Below are 18374 nucleotides of genomic sequence, written 5' to 3'. Positions count from 1 at the left end.
TAAATTTAATTTTAGTACTTTTTAGTATTTTCTATAGTAATATCGGGGGTTTTAATGAGGTCAACCAAAAGAAATGTTGAGTATTCAGTGAAAATAGCCAATTTAAATTTCTGACACATTTTTTGGGAGGGAAAAAATTTAAGCACATTTCATGAAGTTGGACATCTTGTCTAGATAAATACTTACCGCAAATTCTTTTTTTACTTTTTTGCTGTTATAAATTTTCACACATGTCTATAAAAAAGGGAAAAAAGAAAATATATACATTTAAAGAAAACAAAAAATTTAAAAATTTGATCCCATCAAAATTATAATCAATACATTTATACGTTTTAAATTTCCGTTAAATTTTAAGCTCTACAGAATTTAAGTTTGTTTCATGGGGTTGGGGTTTTCCTGATGATTTTTCTGGGTCACACATTTGCAGAAGTTTTGCTATAACATGTGAGTGACAGTGAAAATCTCGCATCTAAATAAAAGAACTTTATCAAAAAGCAAAAACTTTTCCACTCATAATACAAAAAAACACTGGAAATTTGAAAAGGAGATATTTTTTCAAGTTTAACCAAAAGCCCCAGAATCACTGTGGTAACTTTTTCTGTAAAGGGCAAAACTCCAAAATATTAGCTTTCACAATGATCGTTGGCTTTGTTTTACAACGCACGCTATTGTTATCAATATATATATTGAATTCAACATTTGATCCAACATTAAAATTCAAAATTTTAAATACAATACAATTTAACACCCTTTTTGCAAATCCCAAATTTTTTTTTTAATCCTTGCTTGCTGGAATCAGTATAACCTAGCTTGAGGCAACTATAATTTTTTCAGATCAATTTTTTTGTTTTTTGTTACTCAGAAATCCCTTACAAATTTTGAAACCAGAGACACTAGAACATTTTTCATGTGTTCTTTTTATGTTTTTTTTTAATGATGCAAAACAGGCATGACACATTTTTAAATTTTTTATGTCACATATAAATTATTTAAATAATTTTCCGCTGCAAAAACTATTTAAATTGATATATCACCAATATTTGGGATTTTATTAAAGATATCAAAATTTCTTCAATGGCATCCTATATCAAATATACCTTTTTGGTCTAATTTTTTCTAACATTCTTACATAAACAAGGTTTCAACTTAAAAAAAACAGAAAATTACATTTTTAAAAAAAAAGTCGGGGAAAATTTTTAAGGGGGCATACTCACTTTTCCCTTCTGAAAGGGGCGTTACACTGTATTTATTTCGATTTTCCCCTTTTTCCTGTTTATACTGGCTTTATTTTTTCCCTGGTAAATAAAAAAAGTTCATAATGTATCAAATATTATTCCAACAGTATTTAGGTCATTTTTCTATCATGTTTAAATATTTTAAGGTAACTTTACAAATTGAAATTTAAAAAAGCACATTAGCATGAATGGCATTTCAATAATATTAGAGGACATGTATATAAATTCAGTAAACAACAACATTTGAGCCGCATTTTAAACAAAACCAACATTAAAGGGTTTCGACCGCAGCCTGTAAAAAAGTAAAAAACTGGTAGCAAACAGCATGGATCCTATCAGGGCTGCCGGATGCGCGGCTTTCGGTCCATGCTGGTTGCAAAACCCCTTATGGGTTTTGTCGTGACGCGGCTCATTTTTTTTCTTGTTTGGTCAGTTTTATCATATGTTATATTAGTATGTTGCAAGCATTTCCTTTTTTTTTTGTGCAGTTTGCTGTAATCTACAGTGTTTAAATTCAAATGCTCATTATATGCTTTTTAATTTCAAATAAAAAAAATGCATGTAAATATTAAGTGGATCAGATGCAAGAGTTTTAAACAAAGGGGGGGCAACATGTAAAAAAAATACTTTTTTAAATTTCCAATTATTGCTGTAAAACATAAGAAGGGAAAATCAGGTTTTTTGACTTAAAAAACCCTGTTTCAGGAGTAAAAATACTTTTTAAATTTGACAAGAAAAATCAATGAGTAATTTTTAGTACCCAGAGAAGAAACAAATTACTTTGAAGTGCTGTTTTAAGCATAGACTAAAATCCTCAGTTTTATCAACTGGTTGAACTTAAAAACTTATTGAATATAAAAATGGTGAGCTCACTCCATACATTCTGCTTGCCTTTCTGTGTAATGCTTCCTGGCAGATTTCTAGAAATAAAAATTATTGATAAAGAACTAATGTTACTTTTTGTTAATCCTAATAACCTGCTGCATTGTGTAATGGGATCAGCATTTTTTCGCTTTTTTTTTGTTGAAAAGTCCATTTTATTAAAAGAGGTTTCTATTAACAAAACTATACAAAAAGTTGAGAGAGTCTGGTCATACTGTATGCACATAGCAGGCCAGTCTAGCTCTATCACTGACGCAAAGGGTTAGTTAACACTTTCAGTTCTAGGAAGGTGAAGTTTAATTAAAAATGTATCATACATACTGGTTATCATCGATAGAAACAATATCGATTTTTCTGTTGATCAACAATAGATCAATACACATTTCAAAAAATAAAAATTTTGACTTTTTGAATCAATTAAATGTCTAGAAATTTAAAAAAATCACCCTGAACAATATACAGAAGCAGGTGTCCATGTCTAACTTTGATATGATGTTGTAAGTAATGGAAAATATTTCATAGCTATGATGACAAAAAAAATGGTCAGGAAAAAAAAACTTGCAATGAACATTTATAAACAAAACACTGAACAGAACTATGGTATTTTACTGAAATCATTTAAATTGGTATGAAAATGAATCACAGACAATTATAGGTAATTATCGATATATTTCAATGTTTCATTGATATTTGTAACTATAGAAAAATATCGCGGAAGTAAAATAATACTTAAAATCCCCAAATACAGAACTTTTTACATGTTCATACCCACTTTTTTTCAATTATGTGGAAATCAAAATGCAAAAAGTAATAATTAAAAGCCTTGCACAACCCAATATATCATACTGAAATATCATCCAATAAAGTAAATGTTATATTTTATGAGTGTAGGACAAAAGCCCTCCCGGACAAAAGCCCTCCCGTTAAAAAGTGACAAGGCGGACATAAGCCCTCCCTAGAAAATGACAAGGCGGACAAAAGCCCTCCCGAGAAAATGACAGGGCGGACAAAGGCCCTCCCGTTAAAATGACAGGGCGGACAAAAGCCCTCCAGTGAAAATAATAGGACGGACAAAAGCCCTCTCGCAGCAAATACATATATGTACGTTGAATAGTTTTTATTTTATGTTCAATGCACTCAACATATTAAAATTGTAATCATGAATATTTTTGTTTTGCATTGGCATAACCATGTTTGTATGGGCTTGAGCACATTCCTGAGAAGTTAGTGCTAAAATCTGTAAGTGCATATTTATTCACATAGATATGAAGGATTACTCCTATGTGAAGTTAATATTAATAGAGTAATAAATGATGAAAAGAAGTTAAAATCATCTAACTTAAAGTTAAAGACATTTATAATGTGCCTGGTAATGAGTCAATTACTTTTAAAAGTGATATTGTTTTTACGACATTCGTGTTAAAAGTTTCCTCGTTAAACATTTCAGGAAGGTATACTCATAATAAAAGGTGGTTCTAGATCATACACATACTTAGGCCACTTGAAAACAATAAGAAATATATGAAACAATTTTAATATGTTGAGTGCATTGAAAAACACAGGTATTCAACATACATATTTATTTTTATTATGGGAGGGCTTTTGTCCGCCTTGTTAATGGGAGGGCTTTTGTCCGCCCTGTTATTTTTACGGGAGGGCTTTTGTCCGCCCTATCATTTTCACGGGAGGGCTTTTGTCCGCCTTGTCATTTTTCACGGGAGGGCTTTTGTCCGGGAGGGCTTTTGTCCGTTTCCCATATTTTACAGTTGCCATCAATATTGAAACAATCCATTTCACTGAATAAAACTTACTTATTTTTTCCAATAATTCTTCCTTTGATATTTCAGGATATGTAGGACTTCCGTTAGTATTGCTTCCTCCATTAGGTCCATTAGAACCGCATGCTTCTTTTACAGGGTACTGAGCTTCTATTTGTTGCTTTTTACGATCAATTTCACTTTGTTGTGGGTTTGCCATTTTTCCTAATGCCCTGTGTAACAAAGTCTAAAATTGTGATTTAATATTTTCAAAAATACAAAACATTATCATTAATTATCATTATTTATATTACTGCTGTGGTCACAACTGTTAGTTCTTCTTATATGCAATTCCAGCTATATTCTGTTTGTACAGTGCACTTTATTGTACAGTTCATTATTGCATGGTCTGTTAAGATTTTATAAGCTTAATATTAATTGGCTTTTATATACTGGTCTTAAAAACCCTTTGAACTTAAATATACAGATAGCTGCCATCACAATAATTCAGCATGAAACATTGTTTAATGTTATGATAATTACTGCATTTAAATACACTTCAGCCTCATTAAAACGCTCATGTTGGGGTCCAATGTCTCACCACCGCGTTCTAACGAGGCTCTCATTAGAACGCTCATTGCGAAATTACCGCATTACCCCACCCACCACATATTATATATAATGCTGATTTTTTTTACTTACTGTTCAATGAATATCGACATTATCTTTTTCTAAAGCCATTCAATGATGTAAACATGTATTATATTCACAATAATACTAATTATATTTAAAAGAAACGAAAAATTTTCGAAAGAAAATTATAAATCATTAATGTAGTGTAAACACTAACAGTTAGCCATTACTGTAATGACGTTTGATTAACTAGGTGACACAACTAAAGCTGGACTGTAAATAACACTGTAATTTACAGTCCAGCTTTAGTTGTGTCCCCTAGTAAATCAGACGCCAATTACTTCCTGTCATGGCCACTCTATTTACAGTGCAGGATTTTAAATTGATTTTGGGCTTGTGGGTTATTTAATTCAGCGAGGTTTACATGTCAAAGATATGTGTGTGAATTTTAGTTTATTTATACTCACCACCGGTTGCCAATTTGTCACAGTTATGATATGAATTTGAGATTTTGGAAACAATTTGAAGACAGGTAAAACAACAAAAGAGCAAATAAACGCTTACCTAGGCATGTTTTTCACACCTTTGGCGCTCATAAATGTCTTAATAACAATTGTTTATTGTACTTGACTGTCAAATTAAGCAAGCGTTATAGCGCGCTATAAATCTAAGTCTACTTAAAAAAAAATTAAAAAAATTTTTGGAAGTTTTTTTTTTTTTTTTAGGGAGCCAAGGTCTATGAGCGCTCTACTGAGATTAGTGTTATAGTGAAGAGCGAGTTATTGAGGCTACAGTGTATATTTAAATAAAGATATGGTGTTTAAAAATAAATTGAATTGACAGCAAATGACTTAATTTTAGTACTTTTAGTACATCTAGTAGTAATAACAGGTTAATGAGGTTAACTTTAACAAGAAATGTTAGAAGTATTCAGTGAAATATAGCCATATTTTGAATTCTGACATCACTTTTGGGAGGGAAAAATTAAGCACATTTCAGTGAAGTTGGACATCTTGTCTAGATAAATACTTACTCTGCTAATTCTTTTTTTACTTGTGCTGTTATCAATTCACACATGTCTATATAAAAGGAAAAAGAAAATATATACAGTGAAAGAAAACATAAAATTGAAAAATTTGATGCCATCAAAAGTTATAACTCAATACATTTATACAGTTAAATTTCCGTTAAATTTTAAGCTCTACAGATATTTAAGTTTGTTTCATGAGGTTGGGTTTTCCTGAGTGATATTCTAGGTCACACATTTGCAGAAGTCATGCTATAACATGTGAGTGACAGTGAAAATCCCGCATCTGAATAGAAGAACTTTATCAAAAAGCACAACATTTCCACTCATAATACATAAACACTGGAAACTGAAGGGAGATATTATTTCAAGCTTAACCAAAGAGCACCAGGAATCACTGTGGTAACACTTGTCTGTAAAGGGGCATAACTCCAAAATATATAGCTTTCACAATGATCGTTGGCTTTGTTTTACAACTGCACGCTATTGTTATCAATATATATCATTGATATTCAACATTTGATCCAACATATATTCATAATTTAGAATATCAATACAATTTAACACCCATTTCTGCAAATACCTAATTTTTTTTTAATCCTGTGCTTGCTGGAATCAGTATAACCTAGCTGTGAGGCAGACTATAATGTTGTCAGATCAACTTTTGTATTTTGTTACTCAGAAATCCCTTACAAATTTTGTAACCAGAGACACATACTGAACATTATTTCATGTGTTCTTTTATATGTTTTATTTTTAATGACTGCAAAACAGGCATGACACATATAAATTTATTATGTCACATATAAATTATTTAAATAATTTTCCGCTGCAAAAGCTATTTAATTTGATATATCACCAATATTTGGCATTTGATATACATGATATCAAAATTTCTTCAATGGCAGTCCTATATTAATATACCTTTTTGGGTCTAATTATTATCTAACATTCTTACATAAACAAGGTTTCAACTTAAAAAAGCAGAAAATTACATTTTAAAAATATAGTCGGGAAAATGTTTAAGGGGTCAGTACTCACTTTCACATTCTGAAGGTGCGTTAGCACTGTATTTATTTGCGATTTCCGCTTTTTCCTGTTCAGTACTGGCTTGATTTATTGCCCTGGTGAAATAAAAAAATGTTACATAACGTATCAAATATTGTAATTCCATACAGTATTTAGGTCATTTACCTATCATGTTAACTATTTTAAGCGTAACTTACAAATTGAAATAAAATAGCACATTTATGCATGAAATGGCATTTCAAGTAATATTAGAGGACATGTATATGAAGTTCAGATGAAACAACAACATTTGAGCCGCATCACAACAAAACCAACATAATGGGTTTGCGACCAGCAGCCTGTAAACAAGTAAAGAAACTGGTAGCAAACAGCATGGATCCTGATCAGACTGCGCGGATGCGCAGGCTTGTCTGGATCCATGCTGGTTGCAAAACCCATTATGTTGGTTTTGTCGTGACGCGGCTCATTTTTTCTCTTGTTTTGAGTCAGTTTGATCATATGATTATATTAGTATGTTGCAAGCATTACCTGTATTTTTGTGTGCAGTTCTGCTGTAATCTACAGTTGTTTAATTCAAATGCTCATTATATGCTTTAAATTTCAAATGAAAAAAATGCATGTAAATATTAAGTGGATCAGATGCAAGAGTGTAAACAAAGGGGGGTCAGACATGTAAAAGAAATGACTTTTAACATTTCCAAGTTATTGCTGTAAAACATAAGAAGGAAAGTCAGGTTTTATTGACTTACAACATGTTTCATGGAGTAAAAATACTTTTCAAGTGTTGACAAGAAAGTCAATGAGTAATTTTTAGATACCCAGTGAAGAAACAAATTACTTTGAAGGCTGTTTTATGCATAGACTAAAAATCCTCAGTTTGATCAACTGGTTGAACTTAAAACTTATTGAATATAAAAATGGTGACTCACTCATACATTTCTGCTTGCCATTTCTGAATTGCTTCCTGGCAGATTTCTAGAAATAAAAATTATTGATAAAGACTAATGTTACTTTAATCCTAATAACCTGCTGCATTGTGTAATGGATCAGGCTTTTTTGCGCTTTTTTTTTGTTGAAAAGTCCATTTGTATTAAAAGAGGTTTCATTAACAAACTATACAAAAGTTGAGAGAGTCTGGTCATACTGTATGCACATGCAGGCCAGTCTAGCTCTATCACTGACGCAAAGGGTTAGTTAACACTTTCAGTTCTAGGAGGTGAAGTTTAATTAAAAATGTATCATACATACTGGTTATCATCGATAGAAACAATATCAATTTTTTCTGTTGATCAATAATAGATAAATACACATTTCAAAAAATAAAAATTTTGACTAATCAATTAAATGTCTAGAAATTAAAAAAATTCACCCTGAACAATGTACAGAAGCAGGTGTCCATGTCTAACTTTATGCTGTTGTTACGTAATGGAAATATTTCATAGCTATGATGACAAAAAATGGTCAGGAAAAAAAAACTTGCAATGAACATTTATAAACAAAACACTGAACAGAACATGTATTTTACTGAAATCATTTAAATTGGTATGAAAGTGAATCACAGACAATTATAGGTAATTATCGATATATCAATGTTTCATTGATATTTGTAACTATAGAAATTATCCCGGATGTAAAATAATACTTAAAATCCCCAAATACAGAACTTTTTACATGTTCATACCCACTTTTTTTCAATTATGTGGAAATCAAAATGCAAAAAGTAATAATTAAATGCCTTGCACAACCCAATATATCATACTGAAATATCATCCAATAAAGTAAATGTTATCATGTTTGACTTATAAATATATCTTCCATTTTACAGTTGCCATCAATATTGAAACAATCCATTTGAAATTTTTTGGACATTTTTTTTGAGAAGTCTTGATTGTAATGTCTGTTGTTTTTTAATGGGTTTTTTTATAATTGACAAGTGACCAAAATTAACAGCTGTAAGACATTAATATTATGTTGGAAAATTATTATTTTTTGATTAATGTAAAATAGTCTTTAGGAGACATATAAACATTTTTTTCTTTCTATTTTTGTATTATTTATCTATAAATTTTGCAATGTCTTTGTCTCACTGATTAAACTTACTTATTTTTGCCAATAATTCATCTTTTGTTATTTCTGTAGATTTACAAAGGCCAATCAAAAGAAAACCTGAAAAAGATAAAGGATAATAGATTAATTTGTATGATGAAGTCTTTAAACATCACAGATTTAGAATTATAGCATACTTTTTTACCATATGTTAAACTATAAATGATGTGCCCATCAAGTAAAAACATAAAAAGGTCAATTTCAAAACCTCCATCATAGATCTAAGGGTTTTGTAAAACTATCAAGGCACTGTAAGTCATTAATTAATGCACACAGAGCAAAATATTTTATTTTCATTATTTACAAATATAACAATATCTCCAGTTATCACAATGGTAAATATTTGATCTGCATCAATTTATAAATTATAGAATGTTGTTAAAATGACCTACATATGAATACATTCTTCCAATGTTGACAAACGAAGTCTGTCCCAGCCATTGTTTCTCTATTTTGCTGCAAAAAAAGATAAAGAAATTCCATAATGTTTTATGTTTTGAATACTTTTTTTATGATTCAAGTACAATACAACTAAAAACGACACTACATTATATCCTTGTGTATCCATGTAGCGTCATGCTAAAGATTTACAAATAAATTGGAACAAATAGAGCTCTACAGTTCTACTGCAAACCATGTGGGACATAATACAAATCTATAAAAGATCTAAGATAAGACAAGTAAAATGGTTTCCTGCGGGGAACATTTTTAATGATATAATGCAGGGTTTTCATTAAGAGGCGGCCGGCGGCCAATTTGGCCGCCTAGAACACGTTTTGGGCCGGCTAGAAATCCCGTAGATACCATAAATGAATACTTGGAAACTGATTTGGGGGCTCGAAAATTTACGATTCGCTCCTTTCGGTAATTTTATGCATTTCCGCTAATTGCGGTTCACTTCCTTGGCGGCACGTAAACATCCAATATGGCGACCAAAAAACGAAAAATTGATCGCAAAATCGACGATTTTTTTAATTTTCAACCGAAATCAAGTAAGTTTTCTAAAGAATTATATCGATTTGTTTTTTCATGTTAAAATATCTTTCGCAGTTTCAATTGTTTACCGTTGACAAATGTTTATTCTTTAGTAAAATTACATTTCGTAATGCGTTAACTCGGCCCTGTACAAACTCGGCCCCCTCTTATAACAACATATCAATAATAATACGACGGATCCTTGTATAAAATTACAAACAAAATTATTCCCTTAAAATTTAAGTGAAGACAACAAATATTATCATAGCATTATCTTTATCTTAAATTGCAAGTATAATGAACCTACATCAGCAAATGTCACAAGTATATTTTCTTAAAATATCTCAACTGCCCATTTCAACAGAATGAATAAAAGTTAATTCTAGCTGGCTAAGTCGTATTATTTTATAAATATTTTTCATTTTCTCATTATAATCTATATTTTATGACTTAGTCATGTTATTTTATAATTATAAATTCATCTTCTCATTATAATATAATCTAAATTTTTTACAAACAAAAATGAGTATTGCTATATATTTGGTTGTATTTGGGTATTTCGTGCTGCCACAAGAAAAAAATTGTAAAAACCTATCTGAAAAAAACAAACGTACGTTCAGCCTTTCTGTGCCAATTCACATGCTTTCATCAATAACTCAAGGCTGTGTTAGTTTGAGGGCCCAGTTGACACATTTTTTTTGTATTTTGTATATGTTGAATTTTATTTTTAAAAAAAATGTTAAACAGTTTTGTTCACAATTGTTGTTAACTTTATATATTTCCATGTTACAGTTCAATCTCAACACGCATTTATATGATAGCTGGATTAAAAAGGGTGAGTCAAAGTAGTATAATTTTCCCTGCGGTATAAAGTTTATTAGAGGATTATGAAAGTATACATTACAGAACAAACATTTTACATGCAAGGCGCCTTGTGAATAAAGCATTGAATCAACATAAATGATTGGTCATTGTATAGTCATGATATTTCAGAAATAAAAAAAAATCTGATTCATTCTGGTAGAAGTTTTGGCAACCAAAGTAGTGACAAACTGTGAATATGATAAGAATATGACTTAGTATTCCTGGTGATAAACTGCATTAACATTTTTAGACTGTGTAATTCTACATTAATATAAAAAAAATTAAAGTCTTGTCCGTCTGCTTGCAAAAAAGAATACGGTGTCCAACATTAAAATTTACAACTCAATTGCAGTCTGATTGTCTCTTTGAGTAAGCATAAATATACTATAATTATAAAACAAGAACAAAACTTTGATACGCATTTAACAGTTTTGATTAAAACATGAAAATAACAAACATTCAACCAAAAAAAATTTGTTTCCAAAATATATTTTAGATTCCACTCAAGATGGTCCGCCTAGCAACCAGCTGCACTCCCAGTCAGGAACAGTTACAGTCCTGCCCTCTGTTTGATGATATGGCCAAGAAAACCTCGCAGGTATCAACTGAGGCTAACTCGGGGATTTCCACCACCATATGCTTCAGTAAAGGTACTGGTATTTTAAAACATCAATAAACTGAATTTATGGTGTCCAGTATAAAAATTTAGGTAAAAAATTCTGAAAGTCTTGTCTGTCTGCTTTCAAAATAATACCAAACAAATTATTTTCTGCACTTGTTATACCAATAACACATAGTCATTATACTAAATGTAAGCTTATATGCTATATTAGTATTAAAAAATCTTTATATATTGCAGACAGTTTGATGAAATATGACAAACTGAACAAATACAAAATTCAACAATAAGTTCATTGTTTACAAAATATATTTTAGATTCCACTCAAGATGTTCCGCCTAGCAACCAGCTGCAGTCTAAGTCAGCAAACGTTACAGTTAATATAGTCAAGAAGTCTTCGCAGGTATCAAGTGTCCAAACTGAATCAACCACCATGTGTTTCAGTAAAGGTACTGATATTTTATAGGGATGCGGTAATAGAAACATCATAAAACTGAATTGTGTCCAACATTAAAATTTGGTTTATACAGCAATGAATGTAATGTTTCTTGCTCAAGGAAACAACGATTTGCCCCTGACAGGGTTAAAACCCATGCAGCTAGCGATCATTAGATTACCAGTCTGACGCGTTAACCACTCAGCCATGCCGCCACATTAAAATTTGCAACTCAATAGCCTGATTGTCTCTATCTTTGCATAGCTAGGTTGAATGCCTGCCTCTTGACTCTGTAATATGAAACTGTAAAATGATCACCATTTAACTTTAAAAAAAATCTGAAAATTGAATTTTTAATAGAAATTAGAATTTAAGTCGTTAGATGAGAAAACACTTTTAAACAGGACTATTTTACTGGAAGTGAATAACTGTACGGGTTTGTATTTCTAGCTAAAAGTTTTATTTTCAGCTATCCTATATACATTATAGAGGCTAGTTGTGCGGCAAAATAAAAAAGCAAAACCTAAAACATGAAAAATGAAATCTTGTGCATCTAGAAGAGGACTTAAAAATATGAGAGTTTTAACTTTTTAGCATTTGATGAGATACAACAGTGATTTTTCTCACTTAATTGGGAAGAGGCCTGAGCCTCTTGATTTTGGGAAAAATTATCGCTAAAATTTCTGATTTGGGAATTAAAAAGGCTGGTTTAAGTTAAGATTTTTGGGAAAACTGCATGATTTTAAAGAAAATTTCAATTGGGAAGAGGCCTTTTTTCGGAGTCTGTTATACAAGTAGGAAAATCACTGTACAAATTTAAAGCCTTTGTATGGGTGTTTTTTCTTAATGAAAATACTAATGATTATTTAAATTTTAAATGACATTGAAAAATAATTTCTATGATTGCCTTTTACTTATCATTTAAAAATACCACACAACTAGCCTCTGCTGTGTGTATAGGCAAGCTGTATGTTACTTAAGTCTGGCTCGAAGCTAGAAGTATGGACCAGTATGGTTAGCCATTTCCTATTTTATTATGACATATGCATCTTTATCAAAATACTTTTTTTTGTTTTGTTTCAGGCTTAACTTCTGAGGATGAACATGCTGATACAGAGCCATGGACACATGAAGAGGTCTGCATATTACTAACTCAGCTTTTTGGGTCAAAGACTGTGCATTCAGTTTACTTGTGTTCCTCAAAGTGTTGTGTAAGTTTAAGCAAAAGTGAAACAAGACGAATTGTCCCTAAAAGATTTAATCATCAAACTTTCATTACCAAGAAAAATTGGTGGTTAGTCTATGTTGAAGGTGAGGGTATGTACTGTACTGTTTGTAAGAAACATTGTATGAAGCACTCACAAAACAATGCCGAGGTCTTCTCTGCTGATCCAAGTGTTAGGTTTAAGCACTCCGCCATAATAACTCACAAAAACAGCAAAGTGCATAGAGCAGCCTTAGAAAACGAACTTGTACAAAAAGTGTCATGCTTTCACCACGAATTCACTAAAAAGTCTGAACATGATTATATGTATCTTCAGAGGGCATTTTCAGTGGCATATTTTTTGATGAAAAACTTTATAGCTAATGCAAAGTTTGAACCTCTGTTGAAGTTTATTGAAAACACTTGTGGTGACGACACTTTGAAGTATTTCCATCACAGCTCAGGAGGTTCAAGGCAAGAAATTTTTATGACAATTGGAGAGACTGTTATGTCAAATGTTGTAGATGATGTGAAAAATGCGGAGACTTTTGGAATTCTTACAGATGAAGTAGCAGACATTTCTGTCACTGAAAATCTAGTCACATTCATCCAGTATTACTCTAAATCTAGTAAACAAGTGGAAACAAAATTCTTGTCCTGTCAAAATATTTTAGAAAAATTTCAAAGTGCAAATGCCATGGCAATTAAATCACTGTTAGTCTCGGATATTTCAGAAAAGGGTCTAGATATCAAGAAACTCACTGGCTTTTCATCTGATGGAGCATCTGTGATGATGGGAAAGGACAATGGAGTTGCTGCTTTGCTCAGGTCAGAGAACCCATCAATGATAAACATACACTGTGTTTGTCATAGACTGGCACTTGCATGCACTGATTCAAATGAATCTTTGACATATATTAAAACTGTTGAAATTTTGCTTAGGCAACTGTGGCAATTCTTTGAGAACTCTCCAAAGCAAATGGCTGCATACATTAAAATGCAAACGGTTCTGAAGTCAATTTATCTTGACAAACAAGGAACCAAAACAGTGACAAGGAGACTTAAGAAAGCTTGCCGCACAAGATGGTTGAGCCTTGATGCTTCAGTCACTGCTGTGAAAAAGGACTTTGAGCCAATCTTGCAAACATTGGCCATGATCCAGGAAACCCAGGCTACTGCCCATGGTCTCTTGAGGAAAATGAAAAACCTCAAGTTTTACGGAACCATATACGTTCTCAGTGATATTCTTCCCATCTTGTCTGAACTTTCACGACACTTTCAGAAGGGCTCTTTAAACTTTGCTGCAATATTGCCAGCACTGAGCTTATGTAAAATGAAACTAAAAGAACTGAAAGAGACAAACAGCCCATTGCAGAACTTATCACAGGATATTGATTCGTTCACGGAAATGAGTTCTGAAATCAAGTTCAATCAAAAGGAGGCCAAGGAGCTTGAAAATCTTCTACACAGGTATATTGACACTTTAATTATCAATTTAGAAAAGAGATTCTCTGAAAACTCAGCAATTTTAGAAGCACTAAGCATTTTTGATCCTACTACTGTACCAAAATCAACAGAACCCGGTTTTAAGAATTATGGTGTGAATCATGTAACAGTTCTTGCTGACCACTTCTTCACAGAAGCCAGAGATAAAGACAAACTTCAAACTCAGTGGGCAGGCTTCAAGTTCCACATTTGTGACATTCTACTCCCAGGCATGCCAGAGGATCTAGGTAAAATGACTCCAACTGAATGGTTATTGTTACAACTTCTTAGAAGCTCTGGGTTAAGACATTTCAATCCCCAACTTGTTTATTTGGCAGAAGTTGCAGCATCTTTACCAGTAACAAATGCTTGGCCTGAAAGGGGTGCAAGTGTCCTCAAAATCATAAAAACCAAACAACGAAACAGACTTGGTGTTTCCATGATGGAGACTCTCATGCATGTTGGAATCAATGGACCCCCAGTTGAACAGAGCGAGGAAGTAATCAAGACATCTGTTTCTAACTGGCTGAAAACCAAGACTAGAAGAAAGGTTAAACCAATGAAGCAAACATTAATATCATCTGGATCACCTGCCAGCACTTCTATCATGGTCGAGGATGCAGCAGTTCAGACAGATCAAGTAATGGTGTCCAGGGACGAGATTAAGACAGTAATAAAAGAAATGATGCTTGAAGATTGTGCCTCCAACTCTGAAAGTGAAAGTGATGATGTTTGTCTATGAGAAGGGATTATGAAAATGATGGTGTCTGACATTGAAAAATGATGATGCTTGAATATGAAAAATTATGATGTTTGACTATGATAAATTATGATGATTGACTGATAATTTGAAGTGATGATGTTTGACTATTTAAAGTGATGATGTTTGACTATTTGAAGTGATGATGTTTGACTGTTTGAAGTGATGATGTTTGACTATTTGAAGTGATAATGTTTGACTGATTGAAGTGATGATGTTTGACTGTTTGAAGTGATAATGTTTGACTATTTGAAGTGATGATGTTTGACTATTTGAAGTGATAATGTTTGACTATTTGAAGTGATGATGTTTGACTATTTGAAGTGATATGACTATTTGAAGTGATGATGTTTGACTATTTGAAGTGATGATGTTTGACTATTTGAAGTGATAATGTTTGACTGTTTGAAGTGATAATGTTTGAGTATTTGAAGTGATGATGATTGACTATTTGAAGTGATGATGTTTGACTATTTGAAGTGATGATGATTGACTATTTGAAGTGATGATGTTTGACTATTTGAATTGATGATGTCGACTATTTGAATTGATGATGTTTGACTATGAAATTTGATGATGTTTCACTATGAAATTTGATGATGTGTGACTATGAAAAATGATAATGTTTTGTTTATTTAAATTGATGATGTCTTGCTGTGAAATTTGATGATGTTTTACTATGAAATTTGATGATTTTTGACTATGAAATTTGATGATGTTTAACTATGACATTTGATTAAGTTTGACTATGAAAATTGATGATGTTTTGTTAAATTGATAATGTTTTCCTATGAAATTTGATGAAGTTTGGCTATGAAATTGGATATGTTTTACTATGTAAAATGATGATGTTTTACTATGAAAATTGATAATGTTTTGCTTTGAAAATTGATGATACTTTGCTTTAAAGATTTATGATGAAAAATTATGATGCTTTACTATTTGAAGTGATGATGCTTTACTATTTGAAGTGATGATGCTTTACTATTTGAAGTGATGATGTTTGACTATGAAATTTGATGATATTTAACAATATGAAGTTTGAAATGATGATGCTTGACTTTGAACAATGTTAAAATGTGATCATGTGAGAGTATGTAAAATGATGATTGTTGGCTATGAAAAGTGTTTATGTTTGGCTTTGAAAATTGATGATGTTGATTATAAATAATGATGATCAAGTATATCTTGGCTTGTTGTTTATTAACTTTCTACAGTTATAATTTGCAAATAGGTGTGACGGTTTAGCTCAAATGAAAAAAATTATTGTTAAACGCTGTGTATCAAAAGTGAGTGACACAACTAACAATTATGAAGTGCATATTTCAGTGCACCTGTTTCAAGCTGTTCCAGTAGTTTCCATAGTGTTTTTTTTCAAAAAATGATGCTAAACCAGAGTGGCTAAAGTAGCCCTGAAAGTGCTCAGAATGCAGGATTTTGCTTCCTGGATTTCAAAATTTTCCGGGGGGGCATGCCCCCGGACCCCCCTATCAGGCCTCCTTCGATCACATTCTGGCCTCTTACACAAAATCTTAATGAAAACCCTGATAATGATATTTCATTTAACTATGGGGGGAGGATAAATAAACGTTTGTATCAGGAATATAGTTGACAATAATCGATCAATATAGAGGAAGTTCTTTGGAAACTGGTGACCGTTGAAGACCAGAGAAGGCCGAACATACAAGTTTACGCTGAAAATATCTCTATTTATTATGGCAGATGCCACTACAAGTATTTTAATTATGTAGATTTTAAGTATAAACAATTTAATGTTTGTAAAATTTGAAATAGATATTATAGAAACATTGAAATTTTCAAACAAATCATTCAAGTTTTTCCACCTTAAACGGTAAAATAGTTATATAAAATTAGAAATGCAACGTAATATTTTTTTGTTCTTAATTAGGTGTAATTCGGACTATGACCCTAGAGATAAATCCGTAACGTACCGGTACACGGTATTTAGCTAGGTTTTCGAAAAGGTCAATTAACCAATCATATACGGTTTATGGATCAAATGCTCCTCCATGTACCCAAAACAGGTCACGTGCTCCTCCATGCCTCAAAAGTTAAACGCGTACCAATACCCTGCGGTCTCCAGACCGCAGGGAATGAGCAACATGTGATGACGTAATCAGAACATTAACTAAGCATGGTGGGATTGTACAAAAATCATCAACTATTTGTATTCTGCATTTTTTTTTTTTTTTTTTTTTTGGCAAGGTGGGGGGGGGGGGTTGGTGGGGATTACCAACACATATAGGTCATATGGGTCTCAGGCCTTGACAAATCCAAAAATTAATCAAACTCGCACAACAGGGCGAGTAAGATTCTCCAGATCCAAATGATTTTTCTCTGAATATTCAACATAAATGAATATATTCGGTAAATTATCAAACAGACACCATTTCAATCGTTATACTGTCAACCAAAAACCGGAAACTGACCTTATGATTTAAAGTATAAAACTTTACCAATGCTAAGATGAATTGATTCCGTAACGCCAGCAACATTCGACAATGTTTTTTACATACTCATTCAGTAATATTTTATACTTAGCCATGAGGTCGATATTTAATTGGAATGGAATATGTATTCAGGCTATGCTGAAGATTATTTGATAAAAGAACAAGACCACCGCTAGGCGGAGCATTATATGCCCGAAAGTGTTTTTTTTTCTTTACTAAGGATGAACAGCATGCCCATTCACGCACTACAGTGCGTAATTCACGCACAAAATTCTAGATGCACGCATAAAAATTGTAAGCAGGGGGTACATGCACGCAAAGTAAAATCGTCAGAATGAATGTTTGGAATAGCCTATGTACGCTTAATTTTGCCTGGGGACGCATCAAACGACCACAAATACACAAATACGTCAGCGCGTGTCAGTCTATAGGTAGGCGGTCCTATGCACATCGACCCGTGAAGCATTTAGCCAATCAGCGATAACACTTTCAATCATTATCACGCAATAGAGATCAGACTAATGTATACACTCGCTGTACATGTAATTACCAGATATAACACGAGGTGATAATTTAACATCTTTGATCAACAGTTGATTGAAAATAAGCAAATTTTACCGACAAAAGGATAAGAATATCGACTATTTACGCCGCAAGTTTAAAGACTGTTTTCTCAAATTACAAATGTGTGTAATTTTGAATTATTCTCGAAATTTTCGGCACTTTCTAAGCAAAATTTTGCTTTCGTTTCATTCTTGCAAAAACGTTCTATAAGAGTTTAAATGATTTAACATATTGTGCCGAAATGCCAGGACAACTAACCAAAATACACGTACGCTTTTCTTTGATCCGAAAATTGATCCCGAACATCGGCGATTTCACGTTCGCCGG

The 18374-nt window shown here is 32.2% G+C and overlaps 2 protein-coding genes across 3 annotated transcripts in view; one reads left to right on the top strand and one right to left on the bottom strand.

The window, feature by feature from the left end:
* Window positions 1-2108: 2108 nt before the first annotated feature.
* The window catches only part of LOC132733102 (uncharacterized), a gene marked incomplete at its 3' end in the record, with an annotated part of 50190 nt that continues 33924 nt past the window's right edge, over window positions 2109-18374 (bottom strand). Inside the window, exons 2-8 of the mRNA XM_060719698.1 lie at window positions 9062-9125; window positions 8664-8729; window positions 7493-7538; window positions 6576-6658; window positions 5541-5586; window positions 3929-4107; window positions 2109-2155 (exon numbers count right to left, since the gene is read on the bottom strand). Of these exons, the coding sequence (XP_060575681.1) occupies window positions 2109-2155; window positions 3929-4107; window positions 5541-5586; window positions 6576-6658; window positions 7493-7538; window positions 8664-8729; window positions 9062-9110 (516 nt within the window). The remainder of the gene's footprint in view (window positions 2156-3928; window positions 4108-5540; window positions 5587-6575; window positions 6659-7492; window positions 7539-8663; window positions 8730-9061; window positions 9126-18374) is intronic.
* LOC132733105 (zinc finger protein 862-like) lies at window positions 9394-16553 on the top strand. 2 transcript variants are annotated; one of them, XM_060719701.1, is made up of 5 exons: window positions 9394-9661; window positions 10437-10479; window positions 11005-11158; window positions 11445-11576; window positions 12647-16553. In XM_060719701.1, the coding sequence occupies exons 2-5, from the start codon at window positions 10459-10461 to the stop codon at window positions 14992-14994; spliced, it is 2655 nt and encodes an 884-aa protein (XP_060575684.1). In that variant the 5' UTR covers window positions 9394-9661; window positions 10437-10458; the 3' UTR covers window positions 14995-16553. The 2 variants fall into 2 exon arrangements, with proteins under 2 accessions (XP_060575684.1, XP_060575685.1); XM_060719702.1 differs by lacking the exon at window positions 11005-11158.

The sequence above is a fragment of the Ruditapes philippinarum genome, unplaced genomic scaffold, assembly GCF_026571515.1.
Source record: "Ruditapes philippinarum isolate M1 unplaced genomic scaffold, ASM2657151v2 ctg8246_1_1_1_1, whole genome shotgun sequence".
NCBI classification, from domain to species: Eukaryota; Metazoa; Mollusca; class Bivalvia; order Venerida; family Veneridae; genus Ruditapes; species Ruditapes philippinarum.
This window is presented reverse-complemented; position numbering and strand designations above follow the sequence as displayed.